The sequence below is a fragment of the Poecilia reticulata genome, linkage group LG20 (assembly GCF_000633615.1).
Source record: "Poecilia reticulata strain Guanapo linkage group LG20, Guppy_female_1.0+MT, whole genome shotgun sequence".
NCBI lineage: Eukaryota > Metazoa > Chordata > Actinopteri > Cyprinodontiformes > Poeciliidae > Poecilia > Poecilia reticulata.
In genome coordinates this window covers 6314358-6332271 of record NC_024350.1, presented here as the reverse complement: position 1 = coordinate 6332271, position 17914 = coordinate 6314358, and the positions used below count along the sequence as shown (strand labels likewise).

At 40.8% G+C, this 17914-nt stretch overlaps 1 protein-coding gene across 13 annotated transcripts in view; it reads left to right on the top strand.

Moving 5' to 3' along the window:
- The window catches only part of LOC103482353 (microtubule-associated protein 4), a 100473-nt gene that overhangs the window by 77747 nt on the left and 4812 nt on the right, over nt 1-17914 (top strand). For 7 of the 13 annotated variants that reach the window (XM_017301848.1, XM_017301846.1, XM_017301852.1 and 4 more), the window contains 11 exons: nt 1032-2074; nt 4005-4259; nt 5514-5694; nt 5788-5853; nt 8621-8919; nt 10597-10653; nt 12959-13051; nt 14535-14616; nt 15382-15473; nt 16536-16725; nt 17747-17906. In XM_017301848.1, the coding sequence (XP_017157337.1) occupies nt 1032-2074; nt 4005-4259; nt 5514-5694; nt 5788-5853; nt 8621-8919; nt 10597-10653; nt 12959-13051; nt 14535-14616; nt 15382-15473; nt 16536-16725; nt 17747-17754 (2366 nt within the window). In that variant the 3' untranslated portion in view covers nt 17755-17906. Of the gene's footprint in view, nt 1-1031; nt 2075-4004; nt 4260-5513; nt 5695-5787; nt 5854-8620; nt 8920-10596; nt 10654-12958; nt 13052-14534; nt 14617-15381; nt 15474-16535; nt 16726-17746; nt 17907-17914 lie in introns of those variants that run through there. The other 6 variants (XM_017301855.1, XM_017301847.1, XM_017301851.1 and 3 more) reach the window with 6 other exon arrangements.

Sequence of the window (17914 nt, the reverse complement as noted above, 5' to 3'; positions counted from 1 at the left end):
TGTATTGGCTGCGATGCAAACGCATGCCAATAGTGTGTCAAGTAGCACTGTGCCTGATCATTTCAGCTTCCTAAACAGTTTTCTTTCGAATATTTTGTTTGTGAGTTTTGAAGGCAATTTTATTGGACTTACTTCAGTGGAGAAATTACTTGTTGGTTTTTTTCAGTAATTTCAGATTGTCTTTACATGAAACTGTGACAAGTGATTGTTGCACAAACGTTTTTGTATGTTTTTTTTTTTTTGTTTAAGTTACTGGACATGAATTTGGAGCTGAAAATAATCATTTTGTCCGCATTCAGGTCAATACAATTTCTTCTCCTGTTTTGAGCAGCACTTTTACACTGATGCTTCCGCACTCTCAATTCCCCCAACAAATATTGTCCGCAGAATAAGTTAATTATTAATCTATTAAAACTTAGCGATAGTGAAGGGAAGTAGCTTAAAGTCTTATCTTTAGGTACCTAATCGGTACCTAATCAGGTTATGTTTTATGCTATGGTGCAAAATGTTTTATGCTATGGTGCAAAATGAACTTTTCTGCCAAAACCTTATATCAAGAACCATTCGTTTGCTTATAACGGTGTTTAGAAGGTGCTTCAACAAAGTGCTACACAGCTGAGTTGAACTACAGATAGTCTGCTGTTCAATTAGCTCAGACACTGAAAAAAAAGACTCACTATTTCAGCTAGTTCTCACTGGTAAAATTATGCAGAATGAACATGTACAGACATTGGTGGCTGATTTATTTAAAAACCACACTGAACAACAGATGATTTCTTACCTGACAACTTTATACTCACAAACAACAAGATCAGTGATCTTGTGGCTGAATTAGTTATATCTCCTATATCTGTCATCATTATAGCATTAGCTTTGTTTTGGGTTTTCTGTTGCTTGAAGCAAAGATTTAAATTGGTTCCTTATCACAGAACAAAAAGTAACTTATTTAATTGCTTTTTACACTTTAAAGATTTTTAGGATTATCTGCCTCTACGATTTAATAACCTTTTTTCCCTTTCCTTTGTCTGCAGTTAAATCTGACAAGACAGAGAAGAAGGACAAACAGGAGGATGGTGTGCAGAAGGTGGAGGCTTTTGATGTGCTGAACAAAGCTGAGCACGGGAGCGTGAAGGTTGAATTCACCACTAATGAAAGTTTGGTCAAAGTGGCAAATGAGGTAGAAAAGGGAAAGGAGAAAGCAAACAATAAGGAGGCAGAAAATGTCAAAGAGGAAAAACAAGCAGACAAAACAAAGGAGATGGAGAAGCAGGCAGAAAGAGTGGATGATCAAAAGGAAACAGAGAAGCTAAAAGACAAGGAGATGGAGAAACTGCAAACCGTCCAACTCAAGGAAGAGAAGGAGGAGCAAAAGCCCAAGATGGAAGAATCACCTGTCAAAGTGGAAAAGACCGAAAAGGTGGAGATGATCGACAAGATGGAGGACAAGTACGATAATGTAGAGAAGATCACCAACAACGAGAAACTGAAAAAGGAAGAGAAAGTAGAGAACAAACACAGTGAGAAAGCCGAAAATGTGGACGAAAACGAGAAGTCCAAAGAGGAGGAGAAGAAAGTGGAAGGCAAGCCCAGCGAGAAAGTGGAAGATGCAGAAAAGCTGGACAAGGTCCAGGATACCAAGGTGGAAGAAAAAGCAGGAAACAAAACAAATGAGATGGCAGAAAAATCAGAGATAAAGGATGACAAAGGCCAGCACAAAGTGGAAACGACTTCAGAGCAGCAGCTTTACCCCGCTGACAATAAGACAGAGACGAAGGCCGATGTGGAGCTGAAAACCGAGGCAGCCGCAGAGAAAGAAAAGACCGACACTGGGGAAGCCAGGACGGTGCAGAAAAAGGACAATGCAGCCAAGCCTCTGGAGAAGCCTACTGAAAAAGAAGCACCGAAGACAGAAAAGGAGAAGGCGGATAAAAAGACAATAGAGAAGAAAGACGGTAAGAAGGAAAAGGCTGTCAAAGCAGATGGAGACAAGGCAAAGAAACCTGTGAAGGCTGCGACCAACGGAAGCAGCGCAACAGCAAGCAAGGACCTGTCAGCTGGAGACAGGAAGACCAAGGTAGGACTTATTCCATGCAGAGGCGATCTACAACCTCTGCATGGAGGCTATAGATTGCCCCACATAAACCATCAAAACGAGTCGTAGTCATGTTTTCAGAAGACTGCAATGTCGATACAGATTAACATATAATCCATCACTCCAGTTCTAAACAGAGGAAGTCTGACTTGTACCAAAACCTAAACGAAGTTATGATTCATCACAAACAAAAAATTAGACATTCTTGAAACATTTGGAGGTTATTATCTATGAGCTGAGCTTTACCACAAAATCCTGATGCACCAATCAAATATTTTGTGACAAAATTCCACCTGCTGATACTGGTTATAGACAATTAAGAACTACATTAGGAGTGCACATATAAATCGGACCCGATTTCCTTAATTTTGGGTAACGATGATTGGCTGACACATTTGAAACCAATCTTATCTACCGCCACAGATGTCTGAATCACCTACTGTCCCCTTTCTCTTTGCCTTGAGGGAGGACTGATTGACCCACCCACCAGGTCATGTCTGCACATGTGCAGCTAACAATAATCATCCCACTCTTGCCAACTTAGTGGGACTTTGTCGCCATATTTAGTGACTTTTCAGACAAAAAAAAAAGTGGCGTTGACCAAAATCTGAATTGGCAGGTGAGACTATTTAAAGAACATGATCAGTGATCAGGCAGAAAAATCTTATCAGTGCACCCCTACAAAATGTTGTTCCAGTAAGCACAATAAATTTAAGATTTAACTGCCTTTAAATGAAATGCTGAATCTAAAACAATATCTCTGTCAAAAACAGCCCACAGCTGGAGAATATGCCGTGTCTTTCATCACTAAAGATCTGTAAATACAGTAAAATCCTCCAGGTTTAAAGTGCAGAGCTACTTGGGAATAAAACACAACATAAACATTAGACTTGCACTATATCAGGAAAACATGTAACTGTAACACATTCCTTTTTTTTCACCACAACGTCTCCATTAACTGATTAGCTTTAGCCTCACAACCATTACAAATTATGCACCAAGCGTGGGAATTGGGCACAGTGAAATCCTATCCAGCAAGGCAGATATATTACCGGCATCCAGAATTTGCATGCCTGGAATGTAATACCTTATGAAAATATTTTTCACAAAATGAATACTTGCAAAGGACTGTTTGGATGCACACAATTCTGAAGTGTTGTTAAATAATTTAAGTCATGAAATTCTGGTTGTTAACCTAATTTTTCACAGGTGGTTACAAATCAACATCTTTAGAATTTTATATGAGTGAATTGCAACTTAGCACATTTAGCACACTCAGCTATGCTAGCTGCAAACATCTACCATTACCTTAAATGTGAGATTCCAATAAGACTGCCAACATTTTCTAATCCAGCATCTTCTGGAAGAGATTAAACTGGGCTTTTCTAGAGGAAAAGTCCAGTTTTCCTCTAGAAAACAGTTTTCCTCTAGAAAACTTGGCTAATTTAGCTTGGCTAACTTAGCCAAGCTAAATCCAGCCTTCCTGAAATTTGCTAACTTCTCCCTGCTTGATTCCGTTAAGTAACAGCTTGAATGAACATTTAACACATGTTTTGCATTTTACCTGATCATCTCACTGATCCTGAATATAGCTGAGTGCTAACAACATGTAGCATGTAGGTAACGAGGGTCAGCGATTGGAAAAAAGGCTGGATATTTAACTTGTAACTCATCAGTCATTAAGCATTTACAGTATGCATTGATTATGCTTCAGATTCAGTTTTGTTTATCTTTATTTTAAGCTTTTATCCTTATAATAAAAAAATTCCCAGCATATTATTTTTACGTTTTTTTCTTGAATTGCTGTTTGCACTTCTTAGCCCCTCTGCCACTACCTATGATTTGATGTTTTATTTTTTTCTGTTTGCTTCTTCTCTTTATTTTGCCTTCCATCACTGACCTGTCGTGGCAGCCTGCCACCGGGGTGACAAAACTGGTCGGTGCTGTCAAAACGCGGCCAGCCACTGCTCCTGCCGGTGGCTCAACCGCAGCCACTGCCAAACGCCCCACACCCACTTCCACCAGCACTACCACAGACAGAAAAACAACCACACCCAAGACAGCTTCCACAAGCGCTGCTGGGCCTAAACGACCCCCTACCAGTTCCACTAGTCGCCCATCATCCCAACCCTTCACCACCACAGGCACACGAGATGTTAAATCGAAGGTAAGCATGCAGGATGAAGGTTTACGAAAAGCTCTGTAGGAACAATCTCAAAGTTTACTTCACACAGAATACAGCTAGATACATATTACATTTCTACTGCCTCTCATACATGGCAAGTTTCTTTGGCACACTTCCATAAAGACCAGATTTATGGAACACACAACCAATAGATCATTTATGAACAGATTCTCCTGCCTGAGTTTTGAACCTCTGCAGTTTGTCCAGAGTTAACAGAGGGCATTTAAAGGTTCAAGGGTTCAAAGGCTGATGGCTGACATGTCTTAAATGTCACCGTTGGTCAACACACCAGAATCAAATGATCAGATGATGGATTGAACAGTGCTCTGTGAGCATGGGACAGGGATCTCTAACCTAACACTGCTTTAAAAATCCACACCTGGCCTGAGTTACATGTTGAAGTTCATCGTGATGTTATGAGTTCACTAGTGGACTTTAATATTTATTCTTGATTTGCAGCTTGATCAAATTGCATGGATGTGAACTCATTTTACACTAAGGTAAAAGGGGCCGACTAAGATGCACATTACATTTTTCATTTTTTATGTGGAAAAACAAAATTAGAAAACTACAAATCATTTGCTTTTATAACTGTTTGCCCAGGTTTCATAAAACCATAGATAGTTTAAGTTTATTGATTGATGTCTGTCATTTTCGCAGCATGACCCAGTGGAGTCTATTCAGATGTTCAATCTTGAGAGATAAATCAGCTTCAGTTGTGCAACTTGCTTTGTTTATTTTACATTTTCTCAATTAAAATGGCAAATTCCTAGAAGCTTTTAAAAACTTCCTCAAACTAATTGTTTCTTCACTTTGTACCGTAGGTTTCAGTTGTAACATCCAAAGTTTCTTGAAATCCACCTCTCTGTCCGAATCTGTTGGTGAGCTTGTCAAATGCAGCCAGTATGGCGGTAACCCAGGCGCTGTCTGCCTTTATTTAGCCCGCGGCCCCCTGGGGTGCAGGTGACTCAGTTCAGGATGGCTGGGCTGGATTTGGAGCATGGCATCATCCAACGGGCTACATGGTGATGCAATTATGTTTAACAGAATGAAATCCTCTTTCTTCATGATGTGAAATGATAGATTTTAAAAAGGATGCAGTTACATTTTTATCAACTTTGAAAGCCCTGAAACGGGGGGGGTTGTAAAGAATCTAATATAAAAACAGATGAAAAAGTCTGACCTGAATTTCAGTCAGCCAGCAGCCTTTGAATCCCTGCTTTTCTCCCGTCACAGTCCACCATAGAGAAGCGCCCCCTGGTGCCGAAGGCCGGCAGCGGCACCACAAGTCACCCTGCCTCCGGCCCCGCTACCAAAAACGGAACGGTGAGCACTGCAGCCAGCAAAACCGCTTCATCGGTGCGCACAGCCGCGTCCACTCGCACAACTACTACTACTGCAGCCAAAAAGCCTCTGGGTACGTTCAGTTTGGATGACATAACCCAGCTATTGCACGTCGGCCTCTTTCTCTTTGATTCATTTACAACTTTTCTCACAATGTCTGTTTCAGCCTCTAAAACTGACAGCAGCAAACCAGGAGAAGAGAAGAAGCCCACCACTGTTAGGACTTCAACAGGTATCACAAAATTGCACCAGTTTATATTCATAAATTAAGGACACATCATCATGACATCACACATCCTGATTCATGAAAATACTAAGTGATATCAATCGATTTTTTTCAAAATGACCCCAGAAATTATAAGGTCCGACTTGAATACACCACATTTTTACTGCTACATTTTTACTCCAGCTTTTGTTTTAAATATATTAATTCTTTATTTCCAACATCTTAAATCCTGTATTCTCCTCTTCTATCTTTTCAGTTATATTTTAATGTTATACATCTCAGGGATACCTTAGAAAGTAATTGTAAAGCTGAGTGACTGAAAATCAAATGTGGGGTTCCTCAGGGCTGTCTTCTTTGGCCATTTATAATCAGTGTTTGCATGCTAACCTTAGCTGTCACTACATGTTTCAGTTAAACTCCGTCTCTAGGGCCGTCTAATGTTTGATTCAGTTCTAGCCAAGATTGGTGTGTCCATTGGGAGTGTGTTCCTCACTATGTTGAGTTGAATATGTGGAGGAACTGGGACATCTAGGCGGACCGTGTTTGTGCAGGAGCTGTGGTCGATGCTCCCATGACATCAGTTATGGAGAAAGTGACTCTCAGGTGGTCAGTTTCTCCAAAATCTACCAGTTTATGTTGTTCGTTGCGGTTTTCCCCATCCAGTTGACACTGTGTGTGCTCTTCTGTCCTAATCGATAAAAAGGTTTGGACCTCAAGGTTTGACTATGGAATTATTGATTTGTAGCTTGCATACTACTACCAAAAAAGGTGGTTAAAATGCTGTTGTTAAGATAAATCCATGGCTCAGTTAATGAATACGGTCTGCTGTCAATCAAATTGTGTGCAGTACCTGGCTCGACCCGGCTTGTACCACATCTGGAGTGGAAGAAGCTAGGAGGAGTCTGGTGAGGGAAAGAACTGGTTAAAGCCATGCAGAGTACTTTACACCTCCTGCTAACATGGGTTCAAAAATACTGAGAAATGATACATTTTAAAAACTTATTATAAGACTGACTTAGAATTTTCTTGCAAATCAGATCAACTTTCTTTGCCTAACAGCTTCATTACTTTTGTTGACGGACAATGGAGCCCAGTAGAGTGTGGTAACCGAGTCAGTCAGACAGACAGTCCAGCCGTGACTGTGGGTCTAGTAGAGAAAGACTTTGCTCCTAATGTAGTTCTCCATAGACTTTTAAAACCTCCAGCACAGCAGCCTGTGGATTACCAGCTGCTTGCTGTTGACAGGAGTTTGCAGCTCTTGCTGATGCAGCCTCAAGTTGTCTAATCTGCCAGGGTTCGTATATAGAAAGTCAAATTACTCTTAAGCTCCGTCAAAGCAATGGGGGCGGATTTCCTCAATTAAAGATGTCCTGAAAAAGAGTCAGAGATATTCCCTGAGCTTTCAGGGAGGATTGATAGCACAACATGTGATTCAGCATGGCTCAGCAGTATGAAGGAATAGCTGACAAGAGGGGCCAAATAAATATGGATGACAGATTTTCTTTAACACAAATGTAGTGCCTGAGTGCATCTTGCCTGTGGATGCTGAAGTCAGAAATATTATGTTAAATCGGCTTTACCCACACTTGAGAAGATTTTAAAGTCAAACCGTGAATATTTGCCTCTAATAATGGTGATTCCAACATCCTTCTGCTTCTTTTTGTCTGTCCTGTTTGCCTTTCTGCTTGTTTCTCAGCTTTCTCAATTTTTCATTTCACAGCCTGTGTCTCCTTTGTCATATCTGTCAGAGTTGAGAGCAGAGAATGCTCTTCCTGTTTTTCTCCTCTTCTATGTGTGGTGACTTGGATAATTCATGCCTTGTTTTTTTGCAGTTATCTGGTCGCCTTTGGATTAAGTGAGAAATCTTAAGAGAGACTTTGAAGTTCTTTAAGAAATCCTTCCTTTTGTAGTGTTGATTTTTGTCTTAAATGTAATTTTCTTCCCCATAAAGTAGATATTGTGAAGCTATTATTGACACACAAAGTAGATTTAGAATGTTTCCATTCCTACATACACATCATAAAGAACGTTATGTGGCATCATGCTCATTTGTTTTTGTTTGTTGATATATTTAAAGAATGTGTCAAATCATTTTTACAATAATTTTTAGTTCAAACTTACTTTAACATAGGACTGCTCTGACTGCACACACCCGTTGCCATAGGAACTGATTGACAATGGCTCCACTTGTGTATCAGGATTCAACACCAAAAAACATGAAAACATTTCCCACACAAAAAAAACATAACATTCAGTCTGTTACAGTATTCTGTTTTCAGGCCTGATGTTTATTTTGCAATAAGTGATTATGTTATCACAGCGATTATTGATTAGCTCATTTAAACACCTACTCTACTGATCACAGAGAATAGGTATGTGGGTCGCCTTTTTTTTTTTTAGTTGTGAACCAATTCACTCCAAATTCTGCAGCACGTCTACACGTTAAGGTTGTAAAGTCAAGCTAGCATAATTAACTTACTTCTATTTCCCTCACTATTTTTTTAACTAAAACTTTTTACTAAAAGTTTCTTGTTATCTAGTTATCATAGTACTGACAATTAGTAGCCAAGCATTGCATCCTTTTTTGTATATTACACGTACATTTAAGATTTAGCACGTTATGTTGGCAGCTTGACAGCTAAAACCACTGGTAGTTACCGTCATTTGCCCTCCATGAGGCAGCGGGGGGGGGGGGTGCAGGTTGCAACATAGAGAAACAATGAGATTGCAAATTCCTAAATTTTTGAATGCACTGTGTAAACTTTCCCTCCAGCTGACTCTACCAAGCCCAAGACCACTTCCACCACCTCAAGGAGCACGATTTCCACCACCGCTGCGTCTCGCACTCGAACAACAGCGACCAAACCGGCTACGCTGTCCTCCGCCACGGCCACAGCAGCAGAGAAGAAGCCCCTGGTGCCCCGCACCCAGCGACCCACTGCATCCACGACAGCTAGCACCACCACGAGGCCCACGGCTCGGCCCGGCACAGCGCCAGACCCCGATATCCGTAACATCCGCTCAAAGATCGGCTCCACTGATAACATAAAGCACCAGCCTGGCGGCGGGAAGGTAGGTCCTCTGTGTCTGATGGACTTCTCGTTCAACTGCCTTGCTCTCAGCATGCAATTTCTGATTCCAATTCCGAATCCCCCCAGACTAACTGGAAGTGTTCTCAAACTGCAGGGTCTCTGATTAAAATGGTGCAGTGTCTACCGGAGTTGTCTCTTTACTTCTGTTTCTTCTAACGCTCCTCTCTTTGAGCAAAAGTGTCTTCATGTGCAGCCAGTTCTGAACATGTTGGCTCCTGGTCAATTCAGCCCTTCGTGAACTCGTACCCATAAACAAACCATTTCTTACTTACACACTAAAACCATTTTGTTTCTGGTAATTTTTGTTTGTAGTTTAACGCAACAAAGAATTTGACTATGACTGGTGAATAGTCATAAAAATGCTAAAACCTCATAGCATTTTGCATGTGCTATGAGAAGCCATCATGGGTTTCTCACTGTTTGATTATCTTAATTAAAAATACGACAGTTGGTGTCTATATTAACAGAAAAATTTCAAACGAAATGTACAGGACCTAATGAGACTGAATGTTAGCTCTGTTGCTAGTTTGCATGTTTTACCACAATCCTCTCTTGGTACTCCGGCTTCCTCCCAAAGTCCAGAAATATAAATGTCATGCTAATTTATCTCTCTAAATAGCCCTCATACGTAAGAGGTGTGTCCATGGGGATGGCCATGCCCCCACATCTGATGGATGGTCTACTTGCTTTTAGTTTAAACAGATAGCCAACGGTTGTTCGAGAAAATCTTTACATAAAGAGTTCAATTCGACAATCTTTTAGTTTCTTAGGCTTTTTTGTGTCTTGTAAACATGTAAATGGCTAAGCCAGTCTTCTCTGTAGGCTTGAGAAAAACATTCATTTTACCCTTGTTTCAGCCAGCTGACCAGCAGGGAACAGGAAGCAGGTGGGGGAGCGATGGTGCTGCAAAGCTCTCCCTCTCTGGTTTTAAAAAAGATTTTCATGAGATTTTAAACTGCAGGAAGAATTTGATGATTTTTTTGTGTGTGTGAAGTTAAAACTTACGCTCTGACCTCTGATTAAACCATCACATCTCAGTTGTCTCTTGATGTAAATTAATAAATATAAAACCGTGTTTCAGTACAGTAGACCAGAGACAGAATATCTACAACTAATTTAAACCATATAAAATATAAAATATGCCCCCAGCTGCAACAAACTGATGAAGGAAACATTGAGTGTGAAACAACCAAAACTGGGCCAAAATGACCAGCACCCAACACAAGTAGAAATGGTCGCTATCGTCATCATCTTCTCACCTCTCACCTTTTCCTCTGCATGTTAACTAACTGCAATAAACACTCCATAGTAACCCTTTGACCCATCATGCCACACACATTCAACCCTATAGGTGTCATTTGCATACACAAAGACCTGATCATAGGTTACCCTTAAAACATTTTGACTGCTTCAGGAATAAAATTCTCTTTGATCTAACTTCCGAGATCAATGCATTCTTCTCTTGTTTCCCCCTATCTGGACCTAATTTTACTAATATTCCCTCCACCTTTGGACTTTTTGGAAAGTTTCTTAATCTCTTTCACTCTTTTAACCCACTATCCACTGACATTCACAAATGTCTTTGTGCACGTCGGCCGCCTCTCAGTTTGTCGCTGCCAGTGGCTCTCATTGATCGGGGGCCGGCTTCTCTTCCCAGGTGGCCTCTGCTTCTCTGAAAAGGGGCGTCACCGCCAAAGAAAGCAGCCAGGGCAAAGTGAGTCCCCCTCCATTCTCCCCAACACGCACTTCCTTATACTCTGTTCATTCATTCATTCATTCATTCATTCATTCATTCATTCATCAGCTGTTTTTTGATAGCACATCTACTCGTCAGAAGCTTGACAAATCAGTCAGTCTGAAATCTTATTGTCATGGTTCTAGAATGGTCAGGAGGGCCATTAACTGGATGTTAACTGGAAGATTTCTTGTCATGATACCAGGACTGATGTGTGTCCTTGTGATTCATGGGGGGAAAAATGTAATATACAGCAGATCTCACAGCTGTATTGCTTAAAAACAATCAGTTGTTGTTTTTCTCCCTCTGCACATAATCTCACTCTCTGCTTTGTGTTTGGTGCCACCTGCTGAATGAGAGTTGCATTGGCACTTATGGCATTGTCAAAAATCTGAGACTCCCATTGAGGCTTTATTTGACATTCATGGAGAGGCACAGATTCTCATCATGAAGGTTCAGCTGAGCCAACAGTAGAGTGGACTGAGGAATGAATTAAGCCTCAGTCATTAACAGTTTTTTTTTTTTTTTCATTTTATGTATTCAGCTGTACTGTGTCTCTAATTCACAGTAATTATCATTCTTTAGGGCAGGGGTCACCAACTCCAGTCCTCGAGGGCTACCATCCTGCAACTTTTAGATTCACCTCTGCTCCAAAATGTCTGAATTCCCTCACCAGCATTCATTCCTCTCTGCAATAGGCTGGAAACTAGCAGTTTATTTGATCCAGGTGTGTTTGAGCAAAGCCACATCTAAAAGTTGCAGGATGGTAGCCCTCGAGGACTGGAGTTGGTGACCCCTGCTTTAGGGGGTCAAAATAGAACCCAGTATTATTTCAGTGCTTTAAACAAGTTTTCTGTGTCATATTGAAGCTGTCCAGTGCAATAATTGCCAGATCTTTGGAAGGGACAAAGATATTGTGGTATTTTGAGATCTTTTTTTGTGTGTCTAAACGGTAAGTAATTCCAAAATTGTATGTTTTAAAACTTTTTTTAAATAAAAAAATCCCCTCTTTTTTAAAACTAAAATATGGAGTTGCTTTGACATGGCGGGTATCAACGAGGTATCAACCTCAGTGTCAACTTCTTGTCATCACTTGGTTAGAATGAATCATCGTTCGCTGGCCTCTGCTGCTTCACCTGCTTTTTAAGAACGGACCACATAATCTCAGTGTGTGGTTTACATCACAAGTCCCAAATTTCAGTGCTTGTCACTTTTGCCTTAGAATATATTTCACACAATACTGAAAAATGTGCAGGTCATCACCAAATTGTTGTGGAACCATCCCACTTTATTTACACCAGTGTTTTTGACTAGAACGTTGAGGAAGCCCAGTTCACTTTGGATGATACGCAACTTTACACATGGATAGGATCAGAATGCTTTGTGCTATTGGCACCACACCCATAATGGCTAACCCATAGTAGATGTTTTTTTCTGGATGGAGGAATCCTCTTTGTTGTCCTTGTTGTCACGTCGTGTTGTCCTAAAGTCTTTACCTCACTGTGCATTCACACCAAACTCTTCCATGTTGGTAACCTGATCCAGCGACTCATAACGAGACTCTTGGTGCTCGCTGGACTCTCTTACACATCTTCTTCATTGCAACTCAGTCTCTCCTGAAGCAGTTCTTTGCCTTCTTGTGTTAACAATTCCTTACCGAGAGGAGGAGGAAGTTCAAATCATCTCTTCCATCCATCCACCCATCATAATGAGCAATGGTCATATCCCCATCTCCAACGTCTTCCTGCCCGGCTTTCTATCTAAATGGTCAGAAAAAGATTTAAAGACTGGTGGCAAAATCAAATGAGGTGTGTTAGCAGTGCTCGCCAACAACGGATGGTGTCATCCAGGACACGTTAGTGTAAAATGTCATCCCTGCTGCCCAGATATTGAGCTGTTAGCATGTCATGAGACTGTTATACAGTACAGTCTTCAGTCAGAGGCTTTTTCAGATTTAACTTCTGTCCACGGCATCACTATTTATAACAACTCTGACTATATGACTTACACCAACATTTAGTTGCTCTTTATGATGAATAAGGTATCCTAGAATTAAATTTTTGAATGTGAATTGGCAGCCACGGTAGGATTTGCTCTGTTGAACCTTGCTCTCTCCTGCTGTCTTGTCCTTTCTAACCTCAGCTGTGGTGGTTGCCTCTCCTATCCTGTCTTCCTCACCCTCTGCTTCACCTCTCCTGTCTAACTTCCTCCCCCTGTGCTCCCCTTCCCTTCATTGGCCCTTCTCTGCCCTCTCCATTCTTGCCACTGTGCTGTACTCATATAGGTTCAAATAGTCTCCAAAAAGCTGGACTTCAGCCACGTCACCTCACGCTTGGGCTCCAAGGACAATATGAAGCATGTTCCTGGTGGAGGGAATGTAAGTACTATTAAGGGATCCAGGTTCTTAAGAATTTTATCACCAGATGAGGTCCCTTCTGCTTTCAAAAAAGCCAAAGCAGGACTCCAAGTTTCAAGTCCATTCAGAAAACCAGTGGGTGACGTCACTGAGGCTCAAAGCAGAACTACACACCCTATGGCACCAGCGACCCCCACCCCGAATGAACCTGCTTCACCTTCCCCATGCTTCCTTAAACTTCCCCTCTTTCACCCTGTTCTGCCACTAACTCTGATTGGCTGTGACTGTTTTTTTTCTTGTATGTGTTATTGTGTCACATTCACCCAGGTGTTTTAGGCAGCACTGGATGTATGGGCCTATCATGGGATGTTTTTCTGGCCCTGCTTTCAAATACAGTAACTTCTAAGACCGGGGCTTTAATGCATTCATTTTGATTAATTACATAAATTTTAACATGTAAAAAAAAATTTATTGTTTTTTTTTGTTTGTTTGTTTTAATAAAAGTTCTGGCCAGAACCGTTGTATCCATGCGTTTTTGGTATACTCAGAAATCTGATGCACAAGCAACGTTTGCAGAGGACAGTGATAGACGATGCAGTTGCTTTTCATGACCCACTGGGGGTTAATTTCTGCTTCAAAAGAACAATCTGATTGGGCCCTGTTGTGTTCAGGTTGTGATAAAAGGAGTGAGCTCATCAGTCAAATCAAATCAAATCAAATTTTATTTGTATAGCACATTTCAGCAGCAAGGCATTTCAAAGTGCTTTACACAATTAAAACAAAAACAGAAACAAACAGTGAGAAAGAGAGAAAATTAAAAAATAAATAAAAATAAAAAAAAAAACAAACTCCCTTACCAGAGGACGCCGCCGTCCCACACAGAATTTAACTAACTTATAGTTAGAGGAGTCTGCCCTCCCGCGGACTTTAACTGGTTCCATTCCATTTCCATTCCACTTTAATTTTCATCGTTTTCCACCCTCATTTTTCACTTTCTTCCCCATACATAAAAGAAAGAAGAAAAAAAAAAAAAAAAAAAAAAAATTTAAAACATTAAAGACATACAAACATGGAAGACATCAAAACCCGCACTCTAACCCTAATTTAGCCATAAGCAACTCTAAACAGGTGGGTTTTAAGTTGAGATTTAAAGGCACCCAGTGAAGTGAAGCTATTCAAGCTTAAGATATGGCATTTCTAAACATGTAGCAGCAGACAGATGTCCCCAGCGCTAACGTCAGCAACCACAGTCCACATTTCTAAAGAAGCTCCATGAATGATTGGGAGTTCCTGAAACACTGGAAAGATGAATGGATAGAATAGAACTTATTGTAGCTTTTTAAATCAAGCTCTCATTTTTATGTTTTCTCAAGCTTGAAAAACTGACTCTTTTCTAGTTTTCCTTCCTGAGATGAAGTAAACCTGGCAAAGGACCCTAACTTCAGTCTGTGCTTTCAGAATAAAAACTGAACTAAAAAATAAATCTTTTTATCAACTTCAACAGGTGCAGATACTCAACAAGAAGGTGGATGTAAGTAAGGTGACTTCAAAATGCGGATCCAAGGACAACATCAAGCACAAGCCTGGTGAGCCAAGATGGTTAACTTTATAAACAGAATGTCCTCTTTTGAGCGTATACGTCTGAAGTCTGTGAAGTCATTTAAAATACCAAACCTTTACTTATTTTCCTAAAGAAGCTTTAATTGGCCAGTGAATGGTAGAAACAATGGATAAAGAATAAATGTGTCATTTTAAAACATAACTGAAGGAAATTTAAGACATTGTATGGGAATTTGGGGCTTTTTAATTATTTTTATGAGATAAAATTGATATAAGGTTTTAAGACTTTTAATACATTTAAAGTCTGCAGAATCCTGCATGTAGAGTTATTTGGCAAGAAAGGTCAGTACCATGTTTGAAGTGAATAAAACACGGCATATGAACACCTACAGCTCCTTCCATGGCCAGACGTAGCGGTGGAAAGCTAATAATTTGGGCTCGTTTTACAGACACAGGACCAATATCTTTTGCAGTAATTTTGACAGCCATTAACTCCTCTGTATGCCAAGCCAGTCTTGAGTTAAATATGAGACTATTTGTTTGAAAACTGAAGCTTTGTTGAAATTAGGTCATCAACAGGACAACGCCAAGACAGTTGGTGAAATGGCCTAGTTAAACTTATTCTCTCATTTTTGTTACGTATTAATAATCTTCTCTTGTATTTGTTGACCAGAAAATGCATGTAATTATTTAATGACAATGTATAAATTCATGAGACCCTGGTGAAGTTGTTTGCTTTGCATGTTCTCCTGACGTTTGATTATCAGACTGATTGTTGTTGTGCACTGCAGGCGGAGGCGTCATGAAGCTCGAGTCCCACAAAGTGAACATTAGGGAAAAGGCTCAGCCCAAAGTGGGGTCACCTGGAGGAGGGGACGTCAAGGTGAGGCTAGCGTGGAGAGTCAGTCTGAGGGGCAGAAACTGCTGTTTTTACACTGCTGATATCTGAACAAAACTAAGAGCTAAGTGTCTTCATTCCCTGTAAGTCTGCAGGTAAATACTAACCCATGGGGCACATGGTTATTCCTGTTGAATTTACGCCTTTACCCAGTTTCATGAGATCAAAAACGAGTCATACAGTTAAATCAACCAATTTTAATAAAATTTTGTATGAAGTGCAGTCTAAATCTCTTAAAAACAAAAATTTAAACTGCATTTTAAGGTATTTATTTTATTCTGGTTTCAGCTGTAACCAACGGTTACCCACTCAAAGCATCCTCTAAATGTTTCCAAAATATTTGTATCTTGCACATCAACTTTTCTGGGGTTTTTTTTGTTTGTTTGTTTTATTTTTTTCTCTATTTTTGTACATGTAGGAGCAGACTTCTAGGGTGTTGTCTTGTATTATTTCTATCTTTCTTTTTCTCCTGCACTCTTATCTCATTTCCCTTTAAACATTTTCTCACACCTGTCTCCCTTTCTTTTCCATCTACATTTGACATAAATCCAAAGCAATTTCTAATAAAGTCTTGCACACTTGTGAAAGTAAATCTGCCAGGTCTCACCTCAGCACTGAGACAAAATAGCGCTATAAAAATAAACTGAATTTAATTAACATTTTAATGGAATTTGGATCACCGCTGAAACTGCTGGCAGAGCATCCATGTGGTCTCATAGATGTAACTTTATGCTTGGTAGACTTGGTTCTAATGGTTGCTTCAGTTTGAAGTCAATGAGGGAAGAGTTAAAAAATTCCAAATGTTCAAAGCTGTGTGGGTTCAAGATTCATACTCAGTATTTCCGCCCCAGCTTTTCCATAGTTTCCTTTTCTTTATGCCTGTTTGGTCATTTGATGCTAAAACCTTAGCTCTTTTGGCTTTGTGTGATTCCGTCTCTTACCACCAGCCTTAAGTATTTACCTTCACAGGCAAACTTGTCTGACTGGAATTTTCTTGCCAGGTTGTTCCATCCCCACCAACTGACATGTTTATCTGTGTGTTTCTAGGCTGAGGGACCGGAGGAGACAGAGGGAAAGGCAACTCCCATGACTAGCAGCCTGGCTCCGGCCCCGGGCCCCGAGATGGGGCCTACAGGGACCCCCAATGCCCAGGAGAATGGACTGAAGGACGGGGCTCCCAGTGATGGTGAGGGTGTCCAAGAGCCCCAGGCTCTGGACTCTCTAATGCCAGAGACAAGTAAGTTTCTATATGCGCTCCAAGTTTCCACTTTAGGTTTGATGACCCCATTGGAAACTCAGATGGGGGAGACTGACAGAAGAAGTCAATGATGCTCACAAATGTTCTTTTGCCAGGAACCATCCCCAAGACCAGGGGTTCCCAGAGCTGAGGGTCAGATGAGAACTGCTCTTATTGGTGCAGCTCTCAGTTGAACTCATTTTACTTTAAGGACAGTCCTCAGCATTTCAGCAGGACTGAGACTGAGGACATTCCAGGAGGTTAATGTTAGCCTGCTAGTCCTTCCAAAAGTAGTTTAATGTGTACTGGGTAACTATTTTCCCCACTCTTGCCATTTTGTAAACTGATGACTGGTCCTCCATTGTCATGATTCCACCAATTGTGAAGCACCAAAACAGACCCACACCATGATGACACTCAAACTGTGCTTTGCAGTTGGTATTGTTCATAGGTTTGAAAACCTTATGTTGACTCCGCCACGGTGTTGAAGCTCCCACATACTCAGGCATACTGTGCATATTCTGTGAGCCGCACACTTTGTCCGTTTACGGTTGAGAATTCATGGTCAAGCATTCCAATTTCCCACATTTCTCATGACAAATTCCTTTTATATATCTAATTTGAAAGAAGTTAGCTGACATAGCTCAGGCATCTTCCGGATCTGCCGGGGAGACGGAAGTCTGGACGTATGAAGATCTCCCTCAATCAGGTTCCAGATAAGTGGATAACAAGTACTTCCACAAGATGGCGCTGACTCAACATCAACCTCTCAGTGCAGCATAGAAAAATGTTGAATGTGAACCCTGTTACCTCTGAGCAGTTTACTTTGAGGCACCAAGTATGGAAAAACTGACCTTTGCACGGACATTGAGTTTGCCTCGATTACGTGGGGGTGAAGTTTGCCAGAGTACATGGGAGCCTCTTTCATACAGTATCATCTCTGCGTGTGCTGTGTCTGAATGCATCTGTATTTCTCATGTCTGCAGTCCATCTGATTATATTTTGACTTTTTATCTTACAGGCATCTAATTCTGCTATCCCTCTGCCCTCCTCATTTCAACTACCCCCTATAACGTCACCGCCTCTCCCTCCCCTCTTTTCCTCACTGTAAATATGTTTTTTTTTCCTTCTCCTTGCCTCACTTTTACTCCCCCCATCCCCCCGTTCCCTTCCCCCTAACCCCTCCGCT